At 40.1% G+C, this 24,834-nt stretch overlaps 1 protein-coding gene across 5 annotated transcripts in view; it reads right to left on the reverse strand.

Moving 5' to 3' along the window:
• The window catches only part of MAPK10 (mitogen-activated protein kinase 10), a 223,529-nt gene that overhangs the window by 102,946 nt on the left and 95,749 nt on the right, over positions 1–24,834 (reverse strand). For 3 of the 5 annotated variants that reach the window (XM_087962831.1, XM_087962830.1, XM_087962834.1), the window contains exon 3: positions 1,943–2,014. In XM_087962831.1, the coding sequence (XP_087818957.1) occupies positions 1,943–2,008 (66 nt within the window). In that variant the 5' untranslated portion in view covers positions 2,009–2,014. Of the gene's footprint in view, positions 1–1,915; positions 2,015–24,834 lie in introns of all 5 variants that reach the window. The other 2 variants (XM_087962833.1, XM_087962832.1) reach the window with 2 other exon arrangements.

Consider the following 24,834-nt stretch of genomic DNA (forward strand, 5'->3'; position numbering starts at 1 on the left):
TGAAGTTGCCATTTGTTTGACCATTCAGATACATAGTCGAGGTCTTTTTGAAGGGTAACAGTATTGTCTGTGGTATTGAACAGCTTTACATCAGCAGCGAAGAGAACTCAGTTGCTCTTAATATGATCATAGAGGACATTTATGTCAAGTATGAAGAGAGTTGGTCCTAGAACACTGCCTTGGGGGACACCACTATTGACAGGTACAGAATTTGATAGGATGCTCCCAATTTTGACCATTTGTTGTCTGTTTGACAGGAATGCTTCTATCCAGTTATGCAGTTGTCCAGAGATCCATAAGATTTTAGTTTTAGGAGTAGTTTGTCGTGTACCACTGAATCTTCCGTGCCATCATATAGATACAAGGTATTTCACAAGATAGCTGTGCTTCAGAATAAGGCCTGAGGTTTCCTGTACTTTTATTATCAATTTTCTTGCCTTTCTGGTGCTTGAAGTAGGGAAGACTAATATATGTGGTGGCATGGAGCAGCTGGCAAAGAAAGAGATCTCAGAAAAATAGAAGACACCATCAGCATCTGTACCCCATTTCCTGGAAGAGGTCACTAGCAAAGGAGCCAGAAATAAAACTGTCAATAAAATGAAACAGTCATATAAAGAATACAATGGAACTTGCATTGTTAATCTTTTTCTCCTTCCTTTAACTGTATTGCTTTCTTCACTTTTTTATGTTCCTTCTTTCTCTAACTTTTATTTGTATTTGTTTATGATTATCTTTTATTTAAAAATTTCCAATCTTCTTTTAAATGTTAGCATAATAACTATTATTTTATAAACCAAAACCTGAAGCTTCTTTTAAAATCTCTCTTTTCCAGTTGAAGTCAGTGAGAGAAAAAATTTCCTTCAGCAAGTATGGTGTAAAACTGAATGTTCATTGAAGGCACAGCTATACATGTATACAATTAACTATGTTCCTTCCAGGACTATGCATACACTTGAATAGCAACCGCTAGGGCAGGGGTATCAAACTTACGGCCTGCGGGCCGGATGCGTCATGCGCTGGCCACTGTCATCCCCAGTTTAGCGAATGAGGAGAAAGTCGCAATACGTTAGCGATGTGATGACATGAGCTTGACACCCCTGCATTAGGCTTGTTGGTTTTATCCCTTTCAGATGAGATGTTATTAAAGATAGTCTTTGACTTACGGCTATAGTTGAGCATGGAATTATGGTTGTAAGTCATATAGATTATGAAGCGACTCTCTGAATGCTTGTACCTGATTTTACAACCTTTTTTGTGGTGGCATTTTCAATCTATCCCTAAGCAACCGGGATCCTCGTTTTGCAATGTCCTACCCCAGGGGTGGGATGCAAATATTTTTACTACCGGTTCTGTGGGCGTGGCTAGGTGGGAGTGGCTAGGTGGGCATAACCATGTGATAGGGTACCCCCCCGCATGCCCCTTTTTGCCTTCAGGGCCTCAGGGAAGCCTCCTGGGTGAAGCAGTAAGGCAGCGAGGGGGATCCCGGCACAGCTGATCATCAGAACAGCTGATCGTCAGGAGGAAAAAGAAATACCATAAGCGGGGAGGGGCAGGTGGAAGGAACGCAGTCAGTGATGTTGCACATGCGCGATAAGGACTGACTGGACGGGGAGGGGCGGGCGGAGAGGGGAGGGGCCAGCCAGGGGCACAATTTGTCAGTTCTCCAAACTGCAGAGAATCGTAACAACCAGTTCTACTGAACTGGTAGAATCCTACCCTGTCCTACCCTGAGATTTAAACATTCTGCTAAACCCTACGCCCAGTTCACTTCCAAGTTTTAGCACCATGAATTCCAGCCAACATAACCAATGATAGGATGAATCAGACTGAGGTGGTTATTATAGACTTTTAGTCGCATGTATGATTGATAGGAAATAATGATCACAAAATATGTAAGTACAAGTATATACTGTACCTTGATTTACCTGTAAGGAACACACACCTGACAAAAGGCAATCTTCACATCCAGAGTAGGCTCACTGCAGTAATGTAAGAAATGGCGGCTCATAAATATCTGAAATTCAAAGAACAATGGCATAAATATTTCTCATCCAAACTGGACTTGTATATAATGCTGTCTCAATTTATTTAATATCTATGACATCGTTTCAATAGTAATGAAAATTCAAAGTTAGCTTTTAAGAAACCAGTATTAAGGTTTCTTCAAGACCAAACCTTTGTTTTCCTATGTGAGCACAAGTATCAATAAAGGAGAATATTTGCAAGAAAACAAAATGATAGATAGATAGATAGATAGACAGACAGACAGACAGACAGACAGACAGATAGAATAACTTTATTATCATTTTGAATGTACACTAATCAGCATACATTAAAATGAAATTTCATTGCATACAGCTTTCAAAGAGTCACCACCTCCAATATACATTACATAAACATGAATAAATAAAATTAAAAAATAAATAAATAAATAAATACAAAAATAAATAACAGCATAACATAGTTGGAAGGGACCTTGGAGGTCTTCTAGTCCAACCCCCTCCTAAAGCAGGAAACCCTATACCATTTCAGACAAATGGTTATCCAATCTCTTCTTTAAAACTTCCAGAGTTGGAGCATTTATAACTGCTGGAGGCAAGTAGTTCCACTGATTAATTGTTCTCACTGTCAGGAAATTTCTCCTTAGTTCTAGGTTGCTTCTCTCCTTGATTAGTTTCCACCCATTGCTTCTTGTCCTGCCTTCAGGTGTAACCAACAACCAAGCTCCAAGAGCACCAAGACCACAAGTATGCTCAGTTAGCCGGTTCTGGTAATCTAACTATTCATAATTTAGTGAGCAAGAGTGACAGCATAATTGCTTAGAGGACAATGACCAGCAAAGGGAGGATTCAAGGCCTCCAAAGGGAACAAGAAAAAACGAAGAGCCAGAGTAGACATTAAAATTGGCTTGTGGGTTAGATTTGGAAAGAATTGTTTCATGTTGGACATCTGTTTCCAATGTACAATCCTTGCAGTGCATAAAATGATAAGATACAGCCTTTTTGAAACATGTGGAGCATTTTCCAGAGTTGCCCTTGGATGTTTAATACTGCTTAGCATGATTCTTTCATAACAAGACTGGCTGAGGGGATGACTACCTTGGTAGGAGTAGGTGAATAATTTGTAACGCTACTGAAGGAGCCATGTCTCTGTTGTCACGCACAGATGACAATTCTGCTAGAAATAACTCTTCCACATTATTTGCACAGCCACACTAGTTCAGCCACAGGCCTACAAATCTTACTCTATGCAATGTTCACATGTGTCCTTTTGTTGTTTGAAATATTATTCTTTCTGCCCTAAAGTAGAGTAGAGTAGAATACTCTTCCTGATTCTGTGGCTTCTTCCCCAAACCCCAAAAACTTTAACCTTAGACTTTCTACTATTGACCTCACCCCTTTCCTAAGAGGTCTGTAGGGGACATGCATAAGCACACCAACGTGCCTACCGTCCCTATCCTATTGTTTCTTTTATTTTTCTTATATGTATCCCTGTATTCATAACTATGTTTTTACTTATACCTATTATCTTGTAAGCAATTGACAAACCAAATAAACTAAAAATAAATAAATAAAGTAAATCAAACCTCACTGATACCTTGTTTATGCAAAAACTAAAGATAAAAAAGCACAGCAGTGCGCCCAGTCCGGAGTACTAATCCAATAACAATTCTGCAATATTATTACATTTCCCATGTTTGAATGAAATATAAAAGAAAAGAAATAAGCACTGGTAGACTCTTCTACAAACCAACAAAAGTCAACAAATTATTCTGTAGCAAAAGATTCTGAACAGACAAGAACTATCATTCAGTAGTACGGTACTGATTTGCATGTAGTAGATCCCAGGTTCTACCCAATTGTATTTATATCTAAGATAAGAATGGGTAGATAATAACCATCAAGATATATGATGAAAAAAACTTTGCTAAAGGTAGTCCTTGAGGTATGACCATTTGTTCAGCAACCAAAGTTACAATGTGTTGAATGAGGAGGAACTTTATGCAAAGTTGCAGCTGTTACAACATTCGGTATATAAGTCTTAGTGCTATTCCCACAGTCATGTGATCGAGTCAGGCTTTTACATGACTCACAATCACAGCATTAAAGCAAGCAGAGGTTCTGCGATCACCAGTGGGAAAGCCATCAGGGAAAGTTGCAAGTCACTCCCTGCTGTAATGATGAGGCAGTAGAGTTGTTTGATCATGATCAGCTGAATCATGATGAACTTTATTGGAGTCTAGTCTTGCATTTATACACATTATTAATTATCCTCCAACATTGGTTAACTTTGGTTACTGCTTAACTTTGGTTACTGTTTAGCATAATAGTAATTAACACAATTAATTATCTCTAGTTAAAGTCTAACATATGTTTACTTCCTCTCTCTAATCCTCCTTTAGATTAGTGACTTTGTTTGCCTGAGTTGTATTTGCTTGTAAACATTCTTTATCTGAGGTTTGCCATCCGAGATAGGAATATTCCTGCAATTACAACTCTACAACTCCCATAAATCCTTCCTCCTGAACCATGCCAGGGCATTCGAGGTCTCAAGAATCTCACACGCCCTAGCACCCATCATCTGTGCACAACCCCTGCCAGCCTGCCTGTGGCCCCTGCTGCTACTATGCTCAGTAGTGCCCATCTGCAGTTCTTGCCCACCAGCCTAGGAGTCTGGTCAACCTTGTGAACTCTGAACCTTCCTCTTTCCGCTATGTCTTCAAGATGGACAGTGATTAATATTTATATGTATTTATACATTAGTGGGTAGGTATATACTGTATATGTGTATGTTTATAGCATATCTATATGTGTGTTGTGTACGTGTACAGTTTTGAGAGCAGGAAACAGAATTTCATTTTTACTCTGTGCCCACAGGGGGAAAAAATGACAATAAAGGTTATCTTATCTTATATGACATTGTTGTGGCCTGTCGGCCAACGGCCCCTCCAGCAAACAAATCAGAGGAGGAGAAGGAGGTGTGGGAGTCAGGGTCAGCATCAAGGCAACCTGAGACCTCTGAGGGGGAAGAGGGAATGGAGCTGGCACAGAAAGAGACAGAGGAGGAGCCTGGGCCGTCCAACAGCCCTCAGATGGAGAATCAACAGCCCCCAGGTCTGGAGGTGGATGATGAAGAAGAAGAGGAACAGCTGGGTCCAGTGCCTGAAGCGTGGATGCACAGAAGGCAGAGGAGAGGAGAGCAGTGGAAATCCATGGGCCGAACCTGGGGAAGGAAGAGCCACCACTGCTAGCTAAGCCCCACCCTAGCTCTGGGGATAAAAGGCAGGGGGCGGAGGTGAATCGGTGTGTTAGACCAGAGGTCTCCAACCTTGGCAACTTTAAGACTAGTGGACTTCAACTCCCAGAACTCCCAGAATTCTGGGAATTGAAGTCCACAAGTCTTAAAGTTGCCAAGGTTGGAGACCTCTGTGTTAGACAACTATTCATCTTCTGGCCAGACGGACTTGTCAACCTGAGAGAGAAACTTTTTCCTGGGGATGCTGGCACTCCGAATAAAGGAATATTTTGAGTTCACTTTTGTTGTGTTTGGGGAGCTGGGTCAGAACAGATATGACGGCCTCTCTTAAGGACCCGCACAGTCTCTGGGTTATGACAAACCAGGATGGTGGTGTCTGCCATTGTTAAGTGATGAAGTCACATGATCTATGCAAACCAGCCAGACTTTTCAATTTTCAAAGTTTCTGATTATACAGCATCATCATCTCTACTGCTTATATGAGCTACATTGCAGAATTTGAAACATTCGGCCTCTCTTGAGCCTGAAATTCTATTTCACAGCTTTCCTATTAGACATTCAACCATCTATTCCTTATGCCACTAAATCAGGAAGCGGGTAGGAAGCAAAATCCTCTCACCGTGAGCTCAGCCTAAAGTGCCTCGTGCATTCAATTTTTAATGAATGTGTTACAATCTTATTTCAAAAAGGCAAAGCACACGACCTTTCTAGTGCTGTATTGTGATAGCTCAGCTTGCTGTCTCATAGCTGAGTGACTCACTACAGAAGCTTTCTGTTTCTCGGATGGTTTGATTTGGCTTCGCCCCCTCCTGTCTCTTTCTCCATTGTTTTAAAAAGCTTTTAATATTAATCAAAATTGCAGTGATTTCTAGAAGCTCAGAAAATAATGATGTCCTCTCACTATGGGGCAGGGCTGTCAAACTCAAGGCCTGCAAGCGGGATCCAGCCCGCGATGTAGTCAGATCTGGCCTGGTGGGCCATCCTGGAAAATGTAAGGAGCCGGCCCACATTGCTTTGGCCCGGTCTACCCAATGTGAATAGGAAACATCGGGCCACTGTGGCTTCGGCCTGGTCTACCCAATGTGAATAGGAAACATTAGGCCAGCTTGGCTTTGGCCCGGTCTACCCAATGTGAATAGGAAACATTAGGCCAGCTTGGCTTCAGCCTGGTCTACCCAATGTGAATAGGAAACATTAGGCCAGCTTGGCTTTGGCCCGGTCTACCCAATGTGAATAGGAAACATTAGGCCAGCTTGGCTTCAGCCTGGTCTACCCAATGTGAATAGGAAACATTAGGCCAGCTTGGCTTCAGCCTGGTCTACCCAATGTGAATAGGAAACATTAGGCCAGCTTGGCTTTGGCCCGGTCTACCCAATGTGAATAGGAAACATCGGGCCAGCTTGGCTTTGGCCTGGTCTACCCAATGTGAATAGGAAACATTAGGCCAGCTTGGCTTCAGCCTGGTCTACCCAATGTGAATAGGAAACATTAGGCCAGCTTGGCTTTGGCCCAGTCTACCCAATGTGAATAGGAAACATCGGGCCAGCTTGGCTTTGGCCTGGTCTACCCAATGTGAATAGGAAACATTAGGCCAGCTTGGCTTTGGCCCGGTCTACCCAATGTGAATAGGAAACATTAGGCCAGCTTGGCTTCAGCCTGGTCTACCCAATGTGAATAGGAAACATTAGGCCAGCTTGGCTTTGGCCCAGTCTACCCAATGTGAATAGGAAACATTGGGCCAGTGTGGCTTTGGCCTAGTCTACCCAATGCGAAGAGGAAACATTAGGCCAGCTTGGCTTCAGCCTGGTCTACCCAATGTGAATAGGAAACATTAGGCCAGCTTGGCTTTGGCCTGGTCTACCCAATGCGAATAGGAAACATTAGGCCAGCTTGGCTTCAGCCTGGTCTACCCAATGTGAATAGGAAACATTAGGCCAGCTTGGCTTCAGCCTGGTCTACCCAATGTGAATAGGAAACATTAGGCCAGCTTGGCTTCAGCCTGGTCTACCCAATGCGAAGAGGAAACATTAGGCCAGCTTGGCTTCAGCCTGGTCTACCCAATGTGAATAGGAAACATTAGGCCAGCTTGGCTTTGGCCCGGTCTACCCAATGTGAATAGGAAACATTAGGCCAGCTTGGCTTCAGCCCGGTCTACCCAATGTGAATAGGAAACATCGGGCCAGCTTGGCTTTGGCCTGGTCTACCCAATGTGAATAGGAAACATCGGGCCAGTGTGGCTTTGGCCTAGTCTACCCAATGCGAAGAGGAAACATTAGGCCAGCTTGGCTTTGGCCCGGTCTACCCAATGCGAATAGGAAACATTAGGCCAGCTTGGCTTCAGCCTGGTCTACCCAATGTGAATAGGAAACATTAGGCCAGCTTGGCTTTGGCCCGGTCTACCCAATGTGAATAGGAAACATCGGGCCAGTGTGGCTTTGGCCTAGTCTACCCAATGCGAAGAGGAAACATTAGGCCAGCTTGGCTTCAGCCTGGTCTACCCAATGTGAATAGGAAACATTAGGCCAGCTTGGCTTTGGCCCGGTCTACCCAATGTGAATAGGAAACATCGGGCCAGTGTGGCTTTGGCCTAGTCTACCCAATGCGAAGAGGAAACATTAGGCCAGCTTGGCTTTGGCCCGGTCTATCCAATGCGAATAGGAAACATCGGGCCAGTGTGGCTTCAACCCGGTCTATCCAATGCGAAGAGGAAACATTAGGCCAGCTTACAACCAAGTGTAAGCGAAGCAACATGACATCTATGAGAAATTCACCCAGAATTTTCTACACTCTTGAATTAATTTCTAAGTCAAGTTTTCTCAACATAAAATGAATGGAAAATTTCTCTCTCCAAAATTAGTAATTGATCACCTTTGAAGATGGATCTGTCACATTTTTTTTTTAAAAAAAACCTGATGAGTAATATTGTTGGGTTTTTTTGTGTGTGTTACTTGACACCTTTGTGGAGACTGACTGGATTTCTCCCCCCGGTTTGGAGAACTGGGATTACTACCATTCTGAGAAGTAACTGTTACAGAACCTTAATTATGACATCCTTTGTGAAAGATATATCTTTATATTACTTGCATTCATTGGAAATGGAATTATGCAGAAATGCTTTTTGAGGAACTCAATCCTTGGCCAAATGTTAAATCAGCATTTTAGGAATCAGAAAAAGGTGGAATCCATCAAAAAAAATGAACGAACAAACTCCTAGGGGTCAAAATAACAATGTAAAATTATGTATCTGGTAAATAAATGCAAATAAATGAGTAAGGGAGTAGCATCTGAAACAACAAATCGAGGCATGAATTACTCAGCATTACCCAGTATTATAGCAAGTGTAAATAAGGGGTTCTTATATATTATTTTGTGGAGTATCGCAGACTACAAAACTATACATACAGCTACACTATTTTAATAGAATGAGAAAAATCTCAAAATTGGCATGTGGGTTCTTTTTCTTGCATATTGTGTCACCTTTAAATTATCTGTTTATGGTGTATTGTTTTTGTGGGGAGAGGTACACTGAAGACAACTTCTTGACCTTGTCTAACCTCAGAATCTAATCAGATTTAGTCATGGTAATTACTTGGTTGGCTGGGCCATGATGGCTCAGCAGTTAAAGAAGCCTGGGTTCAAGACCCAAGTGCTACGTGATGGAATGAACTCCCATCCCCTCATCTTCATGCTCACGTAGCAGTTCGAAAGCATGCACATGTGAGTAGATAAATAGGTACCACTTCAGTGGGAATGTAAAGGTTCTGTGTGCCTTGGCTACATGACCACGGAAGTGTCTTTGGACAAAGCTGGCTCCCTCCACTAAGAAATGGAAATGAGCATCACCCCTAGAGTCAGAAATGACCGGACAGGAGAAACCTTTACCTTTAATACTTGGCTGGGATCATTTGAGAATTCTAGGATTGTGGTTAGCCAACAATATATATCTTGGAAGAAGATAATGGCAAATCATATCTATAAATGCTACCAGGAAAATGCAAGGTTGTAATTAATGAAAACAAAACTCAACTTAAAGGCATCTTTCCTTTTTAAGCCCATTTTTATCTTTCAAATGATTCTATATTTTCTCCATTTTAATGGCATTAAAAATTAGCACACATTTTTCAGTAGGCTGCAGGTGATTATTGGGATGAGTGGGCAAAGTATAATTGAACATAAGGTAATCATTTAGGAAGGTGAAATAATTTGAATCCCGTAAGAAATGGTTTATCTTCTGCCAAGAATCCTTATATTATCAGAAAAAAAATAATAATAAATTATGGTAAAGTAGTTTTAAAAATTCATATGATTGTCTCTCAAATTACAGAAGTAGCAGGAGAAGATAGAGAGAGATACAATGGAGTGGTAGAAGAAATGAAATGCTGTAACTTTGCTAAGGAGCAATTAAATTAGTTCAGAATCTCAGGAGTTTTTGGCTTCAATCTCAAGAGATCTAAAACTGTTGGATCTACAATAAAATTGGCAATGGATTTGGGGATTCCTCCTCAAGTGAAATATGAGGAATTTTAAGAGAACCTAAAGATATTTAAATAAATGTACTCCAATATAAAATATATGGTGGGCTTCTCATAGTAAAAATTTTTACTAGACAACCAATGCCACATTAGGCCATTGTTTCAGAGATATTTCTTACCTAAACAAAGAAACAAACAAAAAAAAAGTCAACAAAGCAGTGGAAACAGGAGCAACTCCTTGCCAGATTCCCATAATGGGAATAATGGGAATAATATAAATCAGTAAGCTTCCTACTGGCTTCCCCATTATGGGAATCTGGTAAGGAATATAAAAAACCTTCCTTCCTTCCTTCCTTCCTTCCTTCCTTCCTTCCTTCCTTCCTTCCTTCCTTCCTTCCTTCCTTCCTTCCTTCCTTCCTTCCTTCCTTCCTTCTTTTCTGATAAGTAGCTATTGCTGGATGCAAGAGGAACAAGGGATTGTCAGACTGGCTGGGAAACTGTCATGGAATGTTGAAAATGAAGATCACATGACTGTAGTAGCAGCCACTAGTACTGAAGCAGCCACAATATTACCAAATTTCATTCTCTTGGGAGTCACAGATCCAGAATTTGGGGCGTATACTATGTAACCCATTCGAAATACATTGGTTCAAATATTGTTGCCTTATAATACACCATTTCACCCAGCTCATGACCATGTGGATTTTATAGTAGTATATAGATATATATGAAAACATTTGCTCCATTTTGAAACAATGTTTCCTTGAAGTAGCTTATCAAAGAAGTAAGAAAATCGATAATACCCTGTCATCTCAGTTACAATCGAAGAGATAATAGGATAAATGGAAAATGGATTCTCTGAAGTGGAATTGAGAACCAATGTAGAGGATTAGCTATAGATGAAACATATAAGGAACTTCAAGGTTCTTTGATAAAGCCAGAAGGCACTCATCCTTAATCAAAACTTTGATCACCAAAAAGGATTAATCTCATGATAATGTGCACTTTCTGCCACAGTGACATTTAAGGTGAGCTACACATTAACATGGCTTTCACCCAGCTGGTAAGATCCCAATGTGTTATGATCATCATAATTCCAGCCAGCATACACAGGTAGTCCTCAACTTATGACCACAACTGAGCCCAACATTTCAGTTACTGAATGAAACATTTGTTAAGTGAGTTTTGCCTCATTTTACAACTTTTCGTGCCATAGTTATTAAGTGAATCATTGCAGTTGTTAAGTTAGTAGCAATTGCAAAAGCACTTATACTTATATACCGCTTTCCAGTGCTTTCCAGCCCTCTCTAAGTGGTTTTACAGAGTCAGCCTATTGCCCCCAACAATCTGGGTTCTCGTTTTACCCACCTTGGAAGGATGGAAAGTTGAATCAACTTTGAGCCTGGTGAGATTTGAACTGCCAAACTGCAGGCAGCCAGCAGGCAGCAAAAGTGGCCTGCAAAGTACAGCACTCTAACCACTGCACCACTGCGGCTCTAGTAACACAGTTGTTAAGTGAATATGGCTTCCCCGTTGACTTTGCTTTCAAGAAGATCACAAAAAGTGTTCACATGACCCCAGGACACAGCAGCTATCATAAATATAAATCAGTTGCCAAGCATCTGAATTTTGATCATGCGACCATGGGGATGCTCAATGGTTGTAACTGTGAAAAACGGTCATAAGTCACTTTTTTCAGTGCCATTGTAACTTTGAAAGGTCATAAATGAACTGTTGTAAGTCTAGGATTACCATTTCTGCTGGGTCAGGGATGATGGGGGATATATTCCAACACCTGTGGAAGATGCAAAGTTGGTGAAGGACGCATTAATATGCAATAGCCAAAATTTTAAAAGTCAGTGATAAAAACACAAATCAAATTCATTCCAAAGGTGTTTACTTTGATCTAAGTTCACCAGGATTCTCTAATCGTGTATACATTTATTTCTTAGATTTGGAAGAATTCCTGCCTCCCGAAGGAGCTTACAGATTATAATTATAATTATTTTAATTTTTAAATACTCTGTAGTGTGATTGTAATGTGGTGTTTGGGGCACTGTGCTGGAGTAGCTTTCAAATCTCATTGTATTCGTGGAATGCAGTGACAATAAAGGTATTCTATTCTATTCTAAAAAGAAGAAAAGAATTAAAAAGAAAAGAATATGTGGATCCAGATAAAACACATACGGAATTATAAAAATCTACTGGAGCTCAACAAATGTCTGAAGCCCAATAATACCATCTGATAAATGGAATGTTCCTGTTCAATAAATATTACAGAAGAGAGCTATATGAAGATTTACATGTGAAATTTTGCTGATAGTTGATATTCACACAGGAGCGTCAATATTTTTAATACACCCCAAACATGAACTCATGGGACTGGACTGCCATAATATTTTCCTACTAAGCATATCAATCATCAATGAGGTTGTCCTTCATGTTTAGCTTCCCTATTACACAAATCCAATTTTATTCTAGTACGGTCTATGGAGATTCTCAGTCATCCAGGTCATGGTTGTCCCAAAGGTTTCCAAAGGAACTGGACTTTCTGGTTTTTCTTTGAAGATGTTTTGCTTCTCATCCAAGAAGCCTTCTTCAGTTCTGAGACATGAAGAAACTTCTTTGATGAGAAGCGAAATGTCTTCAAGGAAAAACCAAGACCGGCTGCCTGTCAGGTGGTGCTCCATTCAAAATCCAAGAAAGACACTCTTGGACTCCATTAATATAGAGAAAAGAACTTTTACTGGAATTCAAGTGGTAGCATCAAAATAATTCTAGATCTGAGGAATTACACGCGAAAAACACATATACAAAGTGATGGCAACGTTCCCACCCACAATAGTTCAAACTGTCCATCCAATCAAAGATGTGCATAATGTCATGTGGGACCTCTTCGGGTGGTGATGCAGACATCTGTCCGTTGACCTTGGACTATTTTGATAAAGACCTGCAGTTGCGCAGAAAGCAAGCAAGTAAGCATAAGCAATAAAGTTTCCCCCCCAAGTTATACAGTTCATTCTCTAAAACCTCCAGCACATTTCCCACACCCACAAAGCCCAATGATTTCCCCCCAACCCCGTTACTATGGCAGCCGAAAGATGCAAGAGAAAGGAAAGGAATCTTGAAAGCTGACACTGCCTTTTGAAAAAGCACCATTGGGATGTCTTATTAAGGCCATTCCTTCATTGATTCAACCAATGTCCTCATATTATTTTCTATCCATCTAATACTCGAATACAGTTCATCAATCTGGAACCCACATTACGTATCTGATATTAGCACAATTGAGAAAGTCCAAAAATATTTCACAAGAAGAGTTCTCCACTCCTCTACTCGTTGTAGAATACCTATGCCACCAGACTTGAAATTCTAGAACTAGAAAACCTTGAATTATGCCGTCTTCGGTCTGATTTAAGCATGGCATATAAAATCATACATTGCAATGTCCTACCTGTCAATGAATACTTCAGCTTCAACCATAACAACACAAGAGCAAACAATAGATACAAACTCAAAGTTAACCGCACCAAACTTGATTGCAGGAAATACGACTTCAGCAATAGAGTGGTCAATGTCTGGAATACTCTACCCGACTCTGTAGTTTCTTCCCCAAACCCCAAAAACTTTAACCTTAGACTGTCTACTATTGACCTCACCCCTTTCCTAAGAGGTCTGTAGGGGGTGTGCATAAGCGCACCAACGTTCCTACCGTCCCTGTCCTATTGTTTCTCTTATTCTTCTTTTATTTTTCTTATATGTACCCATTTCATGTATTCACAACTATGTATACACTTATACTTATTATTTTGTAAACAATTGGCAAATCAAATAAATAGATAGATAGATAGATAGATAGATAGATAGATAGATAGATAGATAGATAGATTGATTCCGGGTTCAAATACAACATATATTAAGGAAGCAAAATACTGGACCTTTCCTTATATTTTATTCCCATCCCCATTTCCCCCCACTCTAATAAGATGGAATGATACATTATTAAAGAAAAATGTTGATCTCTTCCAAGAGGCTCTAGTATGACATCAGATGTACTTGCAGCCCAAAGTCTCCTGGGCATCTGTTTTGTTTGCCTGCTGTAAAAATGCTTTTATGATTAAAAAGACAAAATTGCAGCTAGGAGATAGATCTCCTTGAAGACGCATCATAGAGGGCGGGGGAATAAATTAAAATCCCGTTCCTTAGATAAACGTCAGCAGCATATGATACCTGGAGCTGTGTAATGAACCATATTAAGAAATGCCCATAATGTATTTCCAAGTCAGCGATAACTTCTCACACTTTATGTAAATTCAGCTCCAGTTTGCCTCCAAAATATAGATACGTTCCTTTGGGTTTACACAGGCAGTCCTCGCCTTACAACAGTTCACTTAGTGATCGCTCCAAAGTTACAACGGCACTGAAAAAAGTCACATGACCTTTTTTTCCCATACTTAAGACTGTTGCAGCATTGCCCCCCCATTGGTCACGTGATCAAAATTCAGAGCAACTGGTTCATATTTATGACGGTTGCAGTGTCATGGGATCCCCTTTGGCGGCCTTCTGACAAGCAAAGTCAATGGGGAAGCCCAGGGGTGGGCTTCAAAAATTTTAGCAAGGGGTTCTCTGCTGGATGAGTGTGGCCATGATGGGCATGGCCTAGTCGGCCTCCTGCACCATGGCAGGAGGGATGTTTTTGCCCTTCCCTGGCTCCGGAGGCTTTTCTTGAGTGTCTGGGAGGGCAAAAGCGGCCTCCCGGGCTCCGGAGGCTCTCTGGAAGCCAGAAATGAGCTCATTTGTGGCCTTCCTAACTTTTGGGAGGCCCATTTTTCACCCTCCCTGAGCCTCTGAGCATGCCTTGCACTTACTTGCATCCAAAATGGACCACGTGGGGACTCCTGGGAGTGGCAGAGTGGGGTGGGTGGAGCCAGCTAGGAGTGGGATTTGGGGGTTCTCCGAACGGCATAGAATCTTAGCTAGAACCCCTGCAAACCTCCAGCAGCCCACCCCTGGGAAGCCAGATTCACTTAACAACTGTGTGACTCGTTGAACAATTGCAGTGATTCACTCAGCAGGAAAGGTCGTAAAATGGAGCAAAAGTCACTTAACAAATATCTCACTTAACAACAGAAATTTTGGGCTCAGTTGTGGTTGTAACTCAAGAACTACCTGTATTAGGTGAGATGCCAGTCAGATTGAGAAACTAGGCAAGTAGGAGAAGAATACACCTGCAAGGAACTACTACAATTCCCATGTGTACCATATTATGTAAAGTATTTACCATTTCATTAACATGCCTTATTTCCTTTCTAAATTGCCTCAAGTAACATATGCTCAAGCAAATTAACATTTCAAAATGTTATTTAAGCCACCCAAAGAATTTATGACAAAATTATCAGAACTCAGCCCCAAATAAATACTCTTGGTGCATTCAGAAAGATAGTTAACATATATTAATGATCCATAAAGACGGTGTATTTATTAGACTAGCTGATTTTTTTTTTACTAGTTGCAATGTTTCAAGTTTCTTAGAACTATTTATGGAACAAGATGGTAACACAAAAAACAAAAAAGAAGAATGAGAGGAGCTTGTTGATCTTTAAGACAGTTTCCTACAACTCACATTATTATATAGGGTGAAAAAAGCCTACAGGAAAAAAAAATGAGTGTAGGATATGGTACAGTATGGTATAGTACATAATACTAGGGAGTAGGGTTGTGTGATGCTTCAGATTAAATATGGAAGAGATGCAAAGGCAGTTATTTGTCTAAAACTATTGAAAATGCATTTAAGCAACCCTTTTACTGTAGCCATAAAATCTTGGAAAAAGATGGAGCTGCTTTAAAAAGTCACAGACAGAAGCTGAATTTACACTCTCAGCCCTGGTGGGATTCAAAAAAATTACTACTGGTTCTGTGTGCGTGGCTTGGTGGGTATGGCATGGCTTGGTGGGCGTGCTTGGTGGGCATGTCAGGGGAAGGATTCTGCAAAATCTCCATTGCCTCCCCACCCCACTAACCTGCTTTCCAGCTCCATTCTCCTGTGCAGGGCAACAAAAGAAGACCCAGCTGATCAGCTGGGACTCGGGAGGCAGAGCATAGATGTGGATGGAGCCAGTCAGAGGTGGTATTTGCTGATTCTCTGAATTACTCAAAATTTCCACTACCGGTCCTCCAGAACTGGTCAGAACCTGCTGAATACCACCTCTGACTCTCAGGCATTCTGAAGTACCAATAAAGGAGAGTATTTGTAGCTCAGGCTTGAAATGAAGGGTCTTTGGTGTTCCCTGAGCTTGGTTGTTTTCTTGCAGATGTTTCATTACCCAAACTAGGTGACACCATCAGTGCAACAGCCCTAGCACTGATGATACCTAGTTTGGGTAATGAAACGTCTGAAAGAAATCAACCAAGCTCAGAAATCAGCCAAGTCCACTTATTCTGAAGTACTTCTTCTAACTGACTTTGAAACATTGCACAACTTTGGGTTCTCTCAAAAGTTATTGGGAAGCAGAAAGAAGGACAAGATTATGACCCTTCAATTTACAAAACTGAAATCAACTCAAAATGTTACTGCACTTAGATTAGAATACAAACAAAACATTGGTTGTTACAATAAAGATAACAACAAGGACCATGCAATAATAGTGTGCATGTGTATAGATTTGCACATGCAAACTATTGATTCAGATAGCTTATTTCAAGACACTCTGATGGGAATTATAAGAATGTACTCAGTTCAAGGTATCATTAAAATGTTTCTGAAAATGTTACCCTGCAGATTTATATCCAAAGAAATTGGATATAAAATGCATCTGAGTGACCTTTTTTTTTTTTAATTTTAGGTTAGGTTCTTAACTGAAAATCTATAACTTGGAAGTGTAGTGAAGTATGGTCAATTGGTTTAATTTCACCCGAACTGTATGGATAAACCTGTGGAAAACTGCAGTATTTTGGAATTTGCCTTTTAAGAGCATTGAAAATAGAACACACTGAAGCAAGTTGCAGAGAATATCCATCAATATTTCGGATGAATGAATGACTGGTAAATTGCTGGACCAGTTCTTCCAAATCACTACCTCCACCCTCTGGAAAAGCCTCCCCTCAGAGATATACTGTAAAGTGGATGTATAAATAATTTAAGACAATGAAAACATTTGGATGTTTGACTTATATCATTCTGGAACTCCACATCTCAGATCCTCTCTTTGACAGCTTCCTAGTCTTTTCTGATGCCAGGGATGATGGATACCTTGGTGAAAATTCACACAAGTGCCAGAAGTTACTAAGGGTCTTTTGCCCAGTGGAAAATTATTAGATGGTATTAATTGAAGCAAGTCATTCGGCGCCAAGTTAAGCATTAACCAAGCTATAAAACTAAAGTCAAAATTATTCCTATGCTGTTTAACTTGTACAGACCTATAGGATGGTAGTAAACAGAAAAGAAACCAAATAGGTAGTCTTTTATATTAACAAAATGGATAATAAGTTAAGATAATTTATATACCTCTCAGTCAATCAAAACCAAATTTATGGAAAGATAGAGTCATCCTTTAAATTGATAAAGCTAGTATTTGCTCCAGCCCTGGAATAATGTTTTCCAGTGCATTTTTTTATGTTAACAATACTGCTTATACATCATCATCTTTTTTTAATGACCCCATAATCTCTTGCGGGGTGGAGCCTGGGCAACTGAATGGAGCTGAGGGTTTACTGACCGGATGCCTTTCCTGTCACCAGTGCAGAGTTTTTGTTCAGCAGATATGTTCTCATTGTGCCCAGAAAGAGAAATAGCTGCCTCTACCTAGGATCGAACTCACAGCCTCCTGATTGTGAGGTGAGAGATCCATCTCTAGGTCACCGCACCACTCCTAACAATTCTGCTTATACCTTAAGAAGGTATCAAGAGATATGTCAAAGAATATGGATTAAGGATAGAAGACAATCCCTTAAATGATTGCTAGCGTCCTATAATTAAATTAAGATGGCTACTGACTAGCTGAAACTGTATTATATGTTGCTTGGTTGCTGAATCTGGTCCTGAATTAATCTATCTGTTCCTGACACCTGCTCTGTGTTCCTGTTCAACAACCACAACTGTCACTCTACTGTCAACACACAATGTCCAACAGATGAAGTCGTCTCTGCTTAATACATTGGAATTCCACTTCCATTTGGACATGTATCTTTTCAGATCACAGTACAATTTCAAAATGATTATTCTGGGACCAGAATCTAAATAAGTACTTGATACGGAAAATAGCACTAACTTAATCTCAGAAAACAAGCCTTCAAAAAGATGAAAAAGAGGATAACTACAGACCAGCCATTATGGACCATTTTATGAAATAGCCTGTGATTACTTGGAACAGAATCCATGGCTTGGCAAGAGCCAACCCAGATTTATCATGGACAAGTCATGCCAAATGCCAAGTCCTAAAATAACTGTTGAGTTGCATGAACCTGAGCAGTGAACTGGAATGAATAGAATTTAACATGGAAAACAATATAATGTTTTGTATCTGGGTTGGAAAAAATGGCTGCATGAATAATGTCAAGATCAAAAGATGGTATTACTCCTCTCTATTCTTCATTGGTCAAAATCCACATCGAATATTCCATCTAGTTACTGTACAACCTTGAGGAAGGACACTGAAAAACTGGAGTGTGTCTAGAGAAGAGCAATCAAGATAGTAAGAGCCAAAATAGGGGGGAAGGGGGGAACCTTCTAAGAAATTGGGTGGCCAAGAAAGGGGGTTATATAGCTTGCAGAAGAGAGGACCATGAAGTGACCCAGAAGTTATCTATGCTTATACTCTGAAGGGCTCTTGTGTAGAAGATGAGATACAATTTTTCATTGATATTCCAGAAGGCAGGCAAAGTAGTAATAAATTTAAAGCAAAAGAGTCCCTCTCACTGCCTAGAATCCCATTCTTGAGGGAAATGGCCAGTTCAAAAATAGGAAAAATAAATAAAATAAAAAAGCAAACAGATTTCGATTGAACATCAGGAGGGGAAAATCATATTAATGGTAACTGTTTCAGAAGATGGTGAATGATCCTTTGTGGGAGGTATTTAAATGTCAGCCATTAATGGACTCCTACATCGGATAAGATGTTTGCACTAGATGATTTCTTTAAAGGTACTTTTTAACATTTACAATATAGGATCCTAGGATATTTAAAGAAACAAAAACGTTCAATATATTCAATAGGAAGTAAAGGCTTCAGGAGTCTGATTAGATTAATCATAGATAAATCATCACAATCCATGAAAGTTACTCTTAGCGATAATTAATTTAAAACCCACTTCTCTAAGTTCTGAATACATTTTAATCCAGCCCATAGTCTCTAAATTATATATTGGATTCAATTCTACTCAAGTGGTTTTCACTCCTTCTCAAATGGACGTATTTCCACAGAAACGTTACTTCTTCATTTGTAATGAGAAATATTTTAGAAAAATGAATTTCATAGAACAGGCCAGAATTAGCTAATGTACACATTCTCTCTCTCTCTCCAACGTTATCTATCTTTTTTTTTTTTAGATCGCATGGGACCATGGAAATACTAATGCATTACGTCAAGTCAGAAATCCAGTGTATCATCGCCCAGATTTCAAGCAAACCAGTCTAAGATAGAATCTGGGAAATGAGACTACAAAGCTGCATAACCAGTGGCCATCGCAGCTTGCATATCGGAATAATATTAAATCTAATTTTAATCGACTGCAGATTATACTGCTCAATGGTGTAGAGACAGAATTCCAAACAAGTACAGTTGAGTTGCCAGGTTTCCTTTAATTTTCTGCTTTCTTTGGAACATTTTCTAAGCTGCCATAAGTTAGAGAAAGTAGCAGCAACATAAAAACCAGTCATCGGAATACTTTATTCAGGCATCGCAATTCAAGATCATGTTAAATACCAGAAAAGACATTATGGAGGAATAAGAGAGACGATTAAAGGAACTGGAAGGAAAAACATATAGAGGAAATGGGGTGCATTCAACATGGAGCAATATGTGAAACGCAAAGATGTTGCAATAGGGTAGGGAAAAGTCTATTGTCTATAAGTAGGAGAACTAAACTATAAATTATAGAAATAATATAAGAAATCCTCAACTTAGAACTGTTCATTCACGGGTGGGCTTCAAAATTTTTAGCAAGGGGTTCTCTGCCTGGTTGCTGGGTGGGCGTGGCCATGGTGGGCGTGGCCTAGTCGACCTCCTGCACCATGGGAGAGGTGTGTTTTTGCCCTCCCCGGGCTCCGGAGGCTTTCCTCGAGCCTCTGGGAGGGAGAAAATGGCCTCCCGGGCTCTGGAGGCCTCTGGAAGCTGGAAACAGGCCCACTTCCGGCCTACCTGAACTTCTGGAAGGCCTGCTTTTTGCCCTCCCCAAGCCTTGGTGCACGCCCTGCACTTACCTGCATCCAAAACGGGCTGCATGGGGACTCCTGGGAGGGGAGGGGCAGGGTGGCCGAAGCCAGCCAGGAGTGAGATTTGGGGGTTCTCTGAACTGTGCAAAATCTTAGCTAGGGGCTCTCCCAAACCCCTGCAACCCCCCACTGCATTCATTTAATAGCCATTCGAAATTACAGCAGCAGTGAAAAAAGTGACTTGTGACCATTTTTCATACTTACGACCGTTGCAGCATCCCCGGGATCACATGATCATAATTTGGCCGCATGGCAACTGGCTTGTATTTATGACAGTTGTATTGTCCTGGGGTCATGGGATCCCCTTTTGCAACCTTGTAGCAAGCGAAGTCCAAGGGGAAGCCAGATTCACTTAACAACCAATGTTACTACCATAAAAACTGCAGTGATTCACGTAGCAATGGTGGCAAGAATGGTCGTAAAATGGGGCAGAGCTCCCTTAACAATGGAGCAGCAACGGAAATTTTGCTCAGCAAAATTGTGGTCCTTATGTCGATTGTGGTCCTTATGTCGAGGTCGGCCAGTAATGAGTTCAACTCTGAAGATACAGATGTTTGCGAATCCAATTATAAGGAACAATGGAAATGCGAACCCTTGTATCTTAAAACTTCAAGGCAACATTAAACAAGCAGATGTACTGAGAGTTTATTAATCAGATTCAAGTCTTGCTAATATCTTTCTTTTTGTTGGTAAGGCAATCCAATATGCTAGTAGTCGCCTCAAGCCAATATAGATGCACTGTGATTCCTTAGGCACATCGCTTCAGATTTTGGCTCAAAGGCCCTATTTTATTTTATTTTTGCCTTTCCATTTTTTTTTTATTGCATAAAATCCAAAAAGAAAAGAAAAGAAAATAGTAAATTAACTGAAGGAAAGAGAATGGGAAAAGGGGGTGTGTCAAATACAACGGGAAAGAGAAAAAGAAAGAAACGGGGGCATTGGTTTCCAACTCTTCCTAGCACAGTACAAGATAAAGACACTGCAACTTCAACTTTTTGCTTTTACATATTAATATATAACTAGCCATTTCTATAACACCCAATCTTTCTAATCAACCAAACCAAAATCAAGGTTTTATTTATTTTTTCTTCACAAGCACAAATTCCGGAAGTGATGTCCAAATAAGAACATATTTTCCTCTTTAAATAAAGTATTCAGTTCAACCACTCCTGCTTTATCTTCCTTGCCATGGAAATAGTATGTATTTGTATTTGCACCTAGTAATCTTTGTGCACTGTCAGCATTTTTATTTACAAAATGTATTATATTCTTTCAAATTGTTTGGCCTTATTGAATAGGGGTGGCGGCGCTATTTTTGTTTTTATTTTGTTATGGAAAGCAGACCAACTGGAATAGGTTGTTGGGACTGCCAAGAACAAGAAGGGTTGATTATTATTGTCTGTGTACCTTCTTGGATAAGTGCACCAAGAAGAGGCAGAATCATTCTTCCACTAATGGAAGTGATGTGAGCATCCCCCAGAGACAGTAGAATTCTGCATTGTATATTTTAATCATGAGTCACTATCCTGCCAGTAAACGCCAAAGAAGAAACTCTACATTAGTCAGTATAAAGCTCTGACAGGAAATACCTTGATCAATTTCAAGTATTGTTCAAATTTACGATGGTTCAGAACAACTCTCTTTTATTTCTAGCAATTCAGTTCTAAAGAACTGGTAACCACCCTATAGCTCTCTCTCTCTCTCTCTTTTTTTTTTTTTTTTTGGTAAAACACTGCACTTTGAAGGCATTGCCTGGAAATGTGGAAATGAAGTGTTTCCATCCAGAGAATAATGAGTTTGTGATTTGCTATTCCTTGTTTCAGGCTGCTTATATATGGCCTTGCTCAGGATCATCGTACATCAGTTTGACTCAGGATTAACCCAGGGAGCATTTAATATCTCTATAATCCTAATACTGCCTCCACAATTGTTAGGGATGGTGCTTACAGAGGGAGAAGTGGTTGTGATGAGCTAACAATGAGGAGGTAGTTTCCTAAGAAGAGAAAGGAGGGCCAGACAAGAGGCAGATGAGCCCAGAGTTGCACAGGTGACAGAGGAAGTTAGGATAGCCATTCCCTAGAACAGAGATCTCCAAACTTGGCAACTTTAAGACTTGACAAGTTGGCATCTTTAAGGCTGGCTGAGGAATTATGGGAGTTGAAGTCCACAAGTCTTAAAGTTGCCAAGTTTGAGGACCCCTGCCCTAGAATCTACCAAGGCAGATCAGTTGGGCTTTTTTTTAAAAAAAATATCCCATAAAGATGGCACAATTTTAGCTTCTTTGCACCTCAAATCTTCAGGGACCTGTAAACCAAAAGTCTAGAAATAATAATGTGGATGACTCCTTACCAAATCTGAATCCAGAATATACATATACAGAATAACATGTTAAAGAAATTGGGTCTGTCATGTGCCAGGAAAATCAGGAGATCCAGACAGTTCAAATGGGTATAAATGATTTATTGTAACCTTGAGTTCTCTACAAGAATCTGAACTAGTAGCAGCCAGGAGAAATTAGCGGAAGATAAGAGTAGAAGGAATTCAAGGTAGGCTGGACATAGATCTCTTGTGGGCACAAAGGGACTCATGACTAATGATGTGTTTGGCCTCTCCCTTGGGCTCAGCCTGGTCATCTCCTACAGGGTCCTAGCATATCCCAAAATAAATGATTTTATAGATGACTTTTTCCAAGCTTCAGATTGTATCGTGTTCATGTGATTGGTAAGCCCCTTTTTCAATATTCTTCCTCTCTTCCAAGATTATCTGTTCCAAGAGATCTTGAAACTAGATTTCCATCATCTTCTAAATAGGGATAGAAAACATGTGCTCCATAAAACACATGCAGATCCCCAGACCTATTTTCTGCCCCCCACAGGTCCCATCACAGGACCAAATATTTGTGGCAAATCAATAAGACACAGAGACATAAGCTACCTAATAACTTTTGTTATTAAACTAGGTTTGAAATGCTTCTAAGACCTTCTTTTAGGCTTGTCCCAAAGGTGCTTTTTCAGGAGGCAACTGTTTTTTTTCTTTTGAAGATGTTTCACTTCTCATCCAAGAAACTTCTTCAGCTCTAACAAGATAGTGTGGAATGGAAGGATCACTATCCTGTCAGTGCTGAAGAAGCTTCTTGGATGAGAAGCGAAATGTCTTCAAAAGAAAAAACAAGAAAGTCCAGTTGCCTTCTGAAAAAAGCACCTTTGGGACAACCATGTTCTGAATGATTGAGTATCTCTACAGACTCCTTTTAGGTTTATCATATTACCAATTTCTCCTCCTCTTCTCCATCAACTTTCAGCTTAAAATTTTGAATCTTGCTATTCTTTGAAGACTTTGATAGTCCTTCCAAATGAAATAAAATAAAATGGACCTCAGCTACCAATGTATTGCCCTATAATGCTACATCCATCTTTAATATTCTCATTCAGAGGAACTAGATTTGACAGGGTTTGGGGCAAAACACTGGCTCTAAGAACAACTGAAGATACAGTAGCTTCCCTAGCTGCACTAAATGCCAACTGTCTAATGCACCTTTTTCAGTAAATTCATTGCACCTCCACAGAGCTGCTACCTAATAAACATTGAAGTACTGATCAACATTAGCCAATATTGAGATTCATACAACTTGAGAGAATAGTCAGGTTACACAGAATAGCTGTCATGGCTCTATTCTACATTGTAAAAAGAGGAAATAGCCCATGTCATTTAATCTAGACCCACTTTATGAATAAACCAGATGCACCAATGGCCAATTAAGAGACATCAGTACAAATAATTGTTTTTTATACAGAATTGTTCTCAATGTACACCCCATATAAAGGCACTCACTTTGTACCAATAAATTATATAGGTCCATTCGCAAGGTGTAGAAAAGCTGTAGTGAGACACTGTAAATCCAGCTCCTCACTCAATACATAGTAGATATTTATTTGGGCAGTCCAATCAGTACTGTCTACATAAAGAAGTAGGGTAGAGAAAGTATTGATGCTTTTAAATTTTGGTGTTGAAGAAGACTCTTGAGAATTCCATGGAATTCTCTAATCAAGGAGAGAAGCAACTTAGAATTAAGGAGAAACTTCCCCTCACTACCTCATGTTGTTCACAATGCAAGGGCAGTTACATGAGGGCTGGGGACAGCCTTGTGTTCCCAGCCCTATATTGTTGGGGCGGTGAATATGTTGGACACCTCTTCCGTTGTTATAACCAAAGACCTAGCTATCTTCAGAAGATTATAATGCAGGGGAAGATGGAAGGAAAGACAAGAGGACTACTGACAGCAACATGGACAAGCTCAGTCACAGAACAATGGATTCACTGTTAGAAGACTTGGAAGATCAAGTCAGAGAGAAAACCTATTGATATGGTCACTACAAGTTGATACTTACTTAATGGCATATAATCAATCAATCAATATTCCACTTGATGTTTCAATCACAGTGAAGATCTGATATTAACTTTCCAGTTTACACTAACAAGGGTGGCAAAACATCCTTAAACACTATGACTAGGATAATTGCCATATTATAAACAGAAAACCTAGTCATCAGAATAGTAAATATTTTGCTTAAGAAGGTTGAGGTTGAATCTAAGATCTCATCATTCTTAGTTAATTTCATGCTGATACAATCTCCTTAAATATTCAGTATTGTTTTAGTATTACTCATTACAATCTTG

This window comes from Notechis scutatus, chromosome 4 (genome assembly GCF_049901735.1).
Source record: "Notechis scutatus isolate UNSWTSFEM ecotype Mainland chromosome 4, rNotScu1.2, whole genome shotgun sequence".
Taxonomy (NCBI): Eukaryota; Metazoa; Chordata; class Lepidosauria; order Squamata; family Elapidae; genus Notechis; species Notechis scutatus.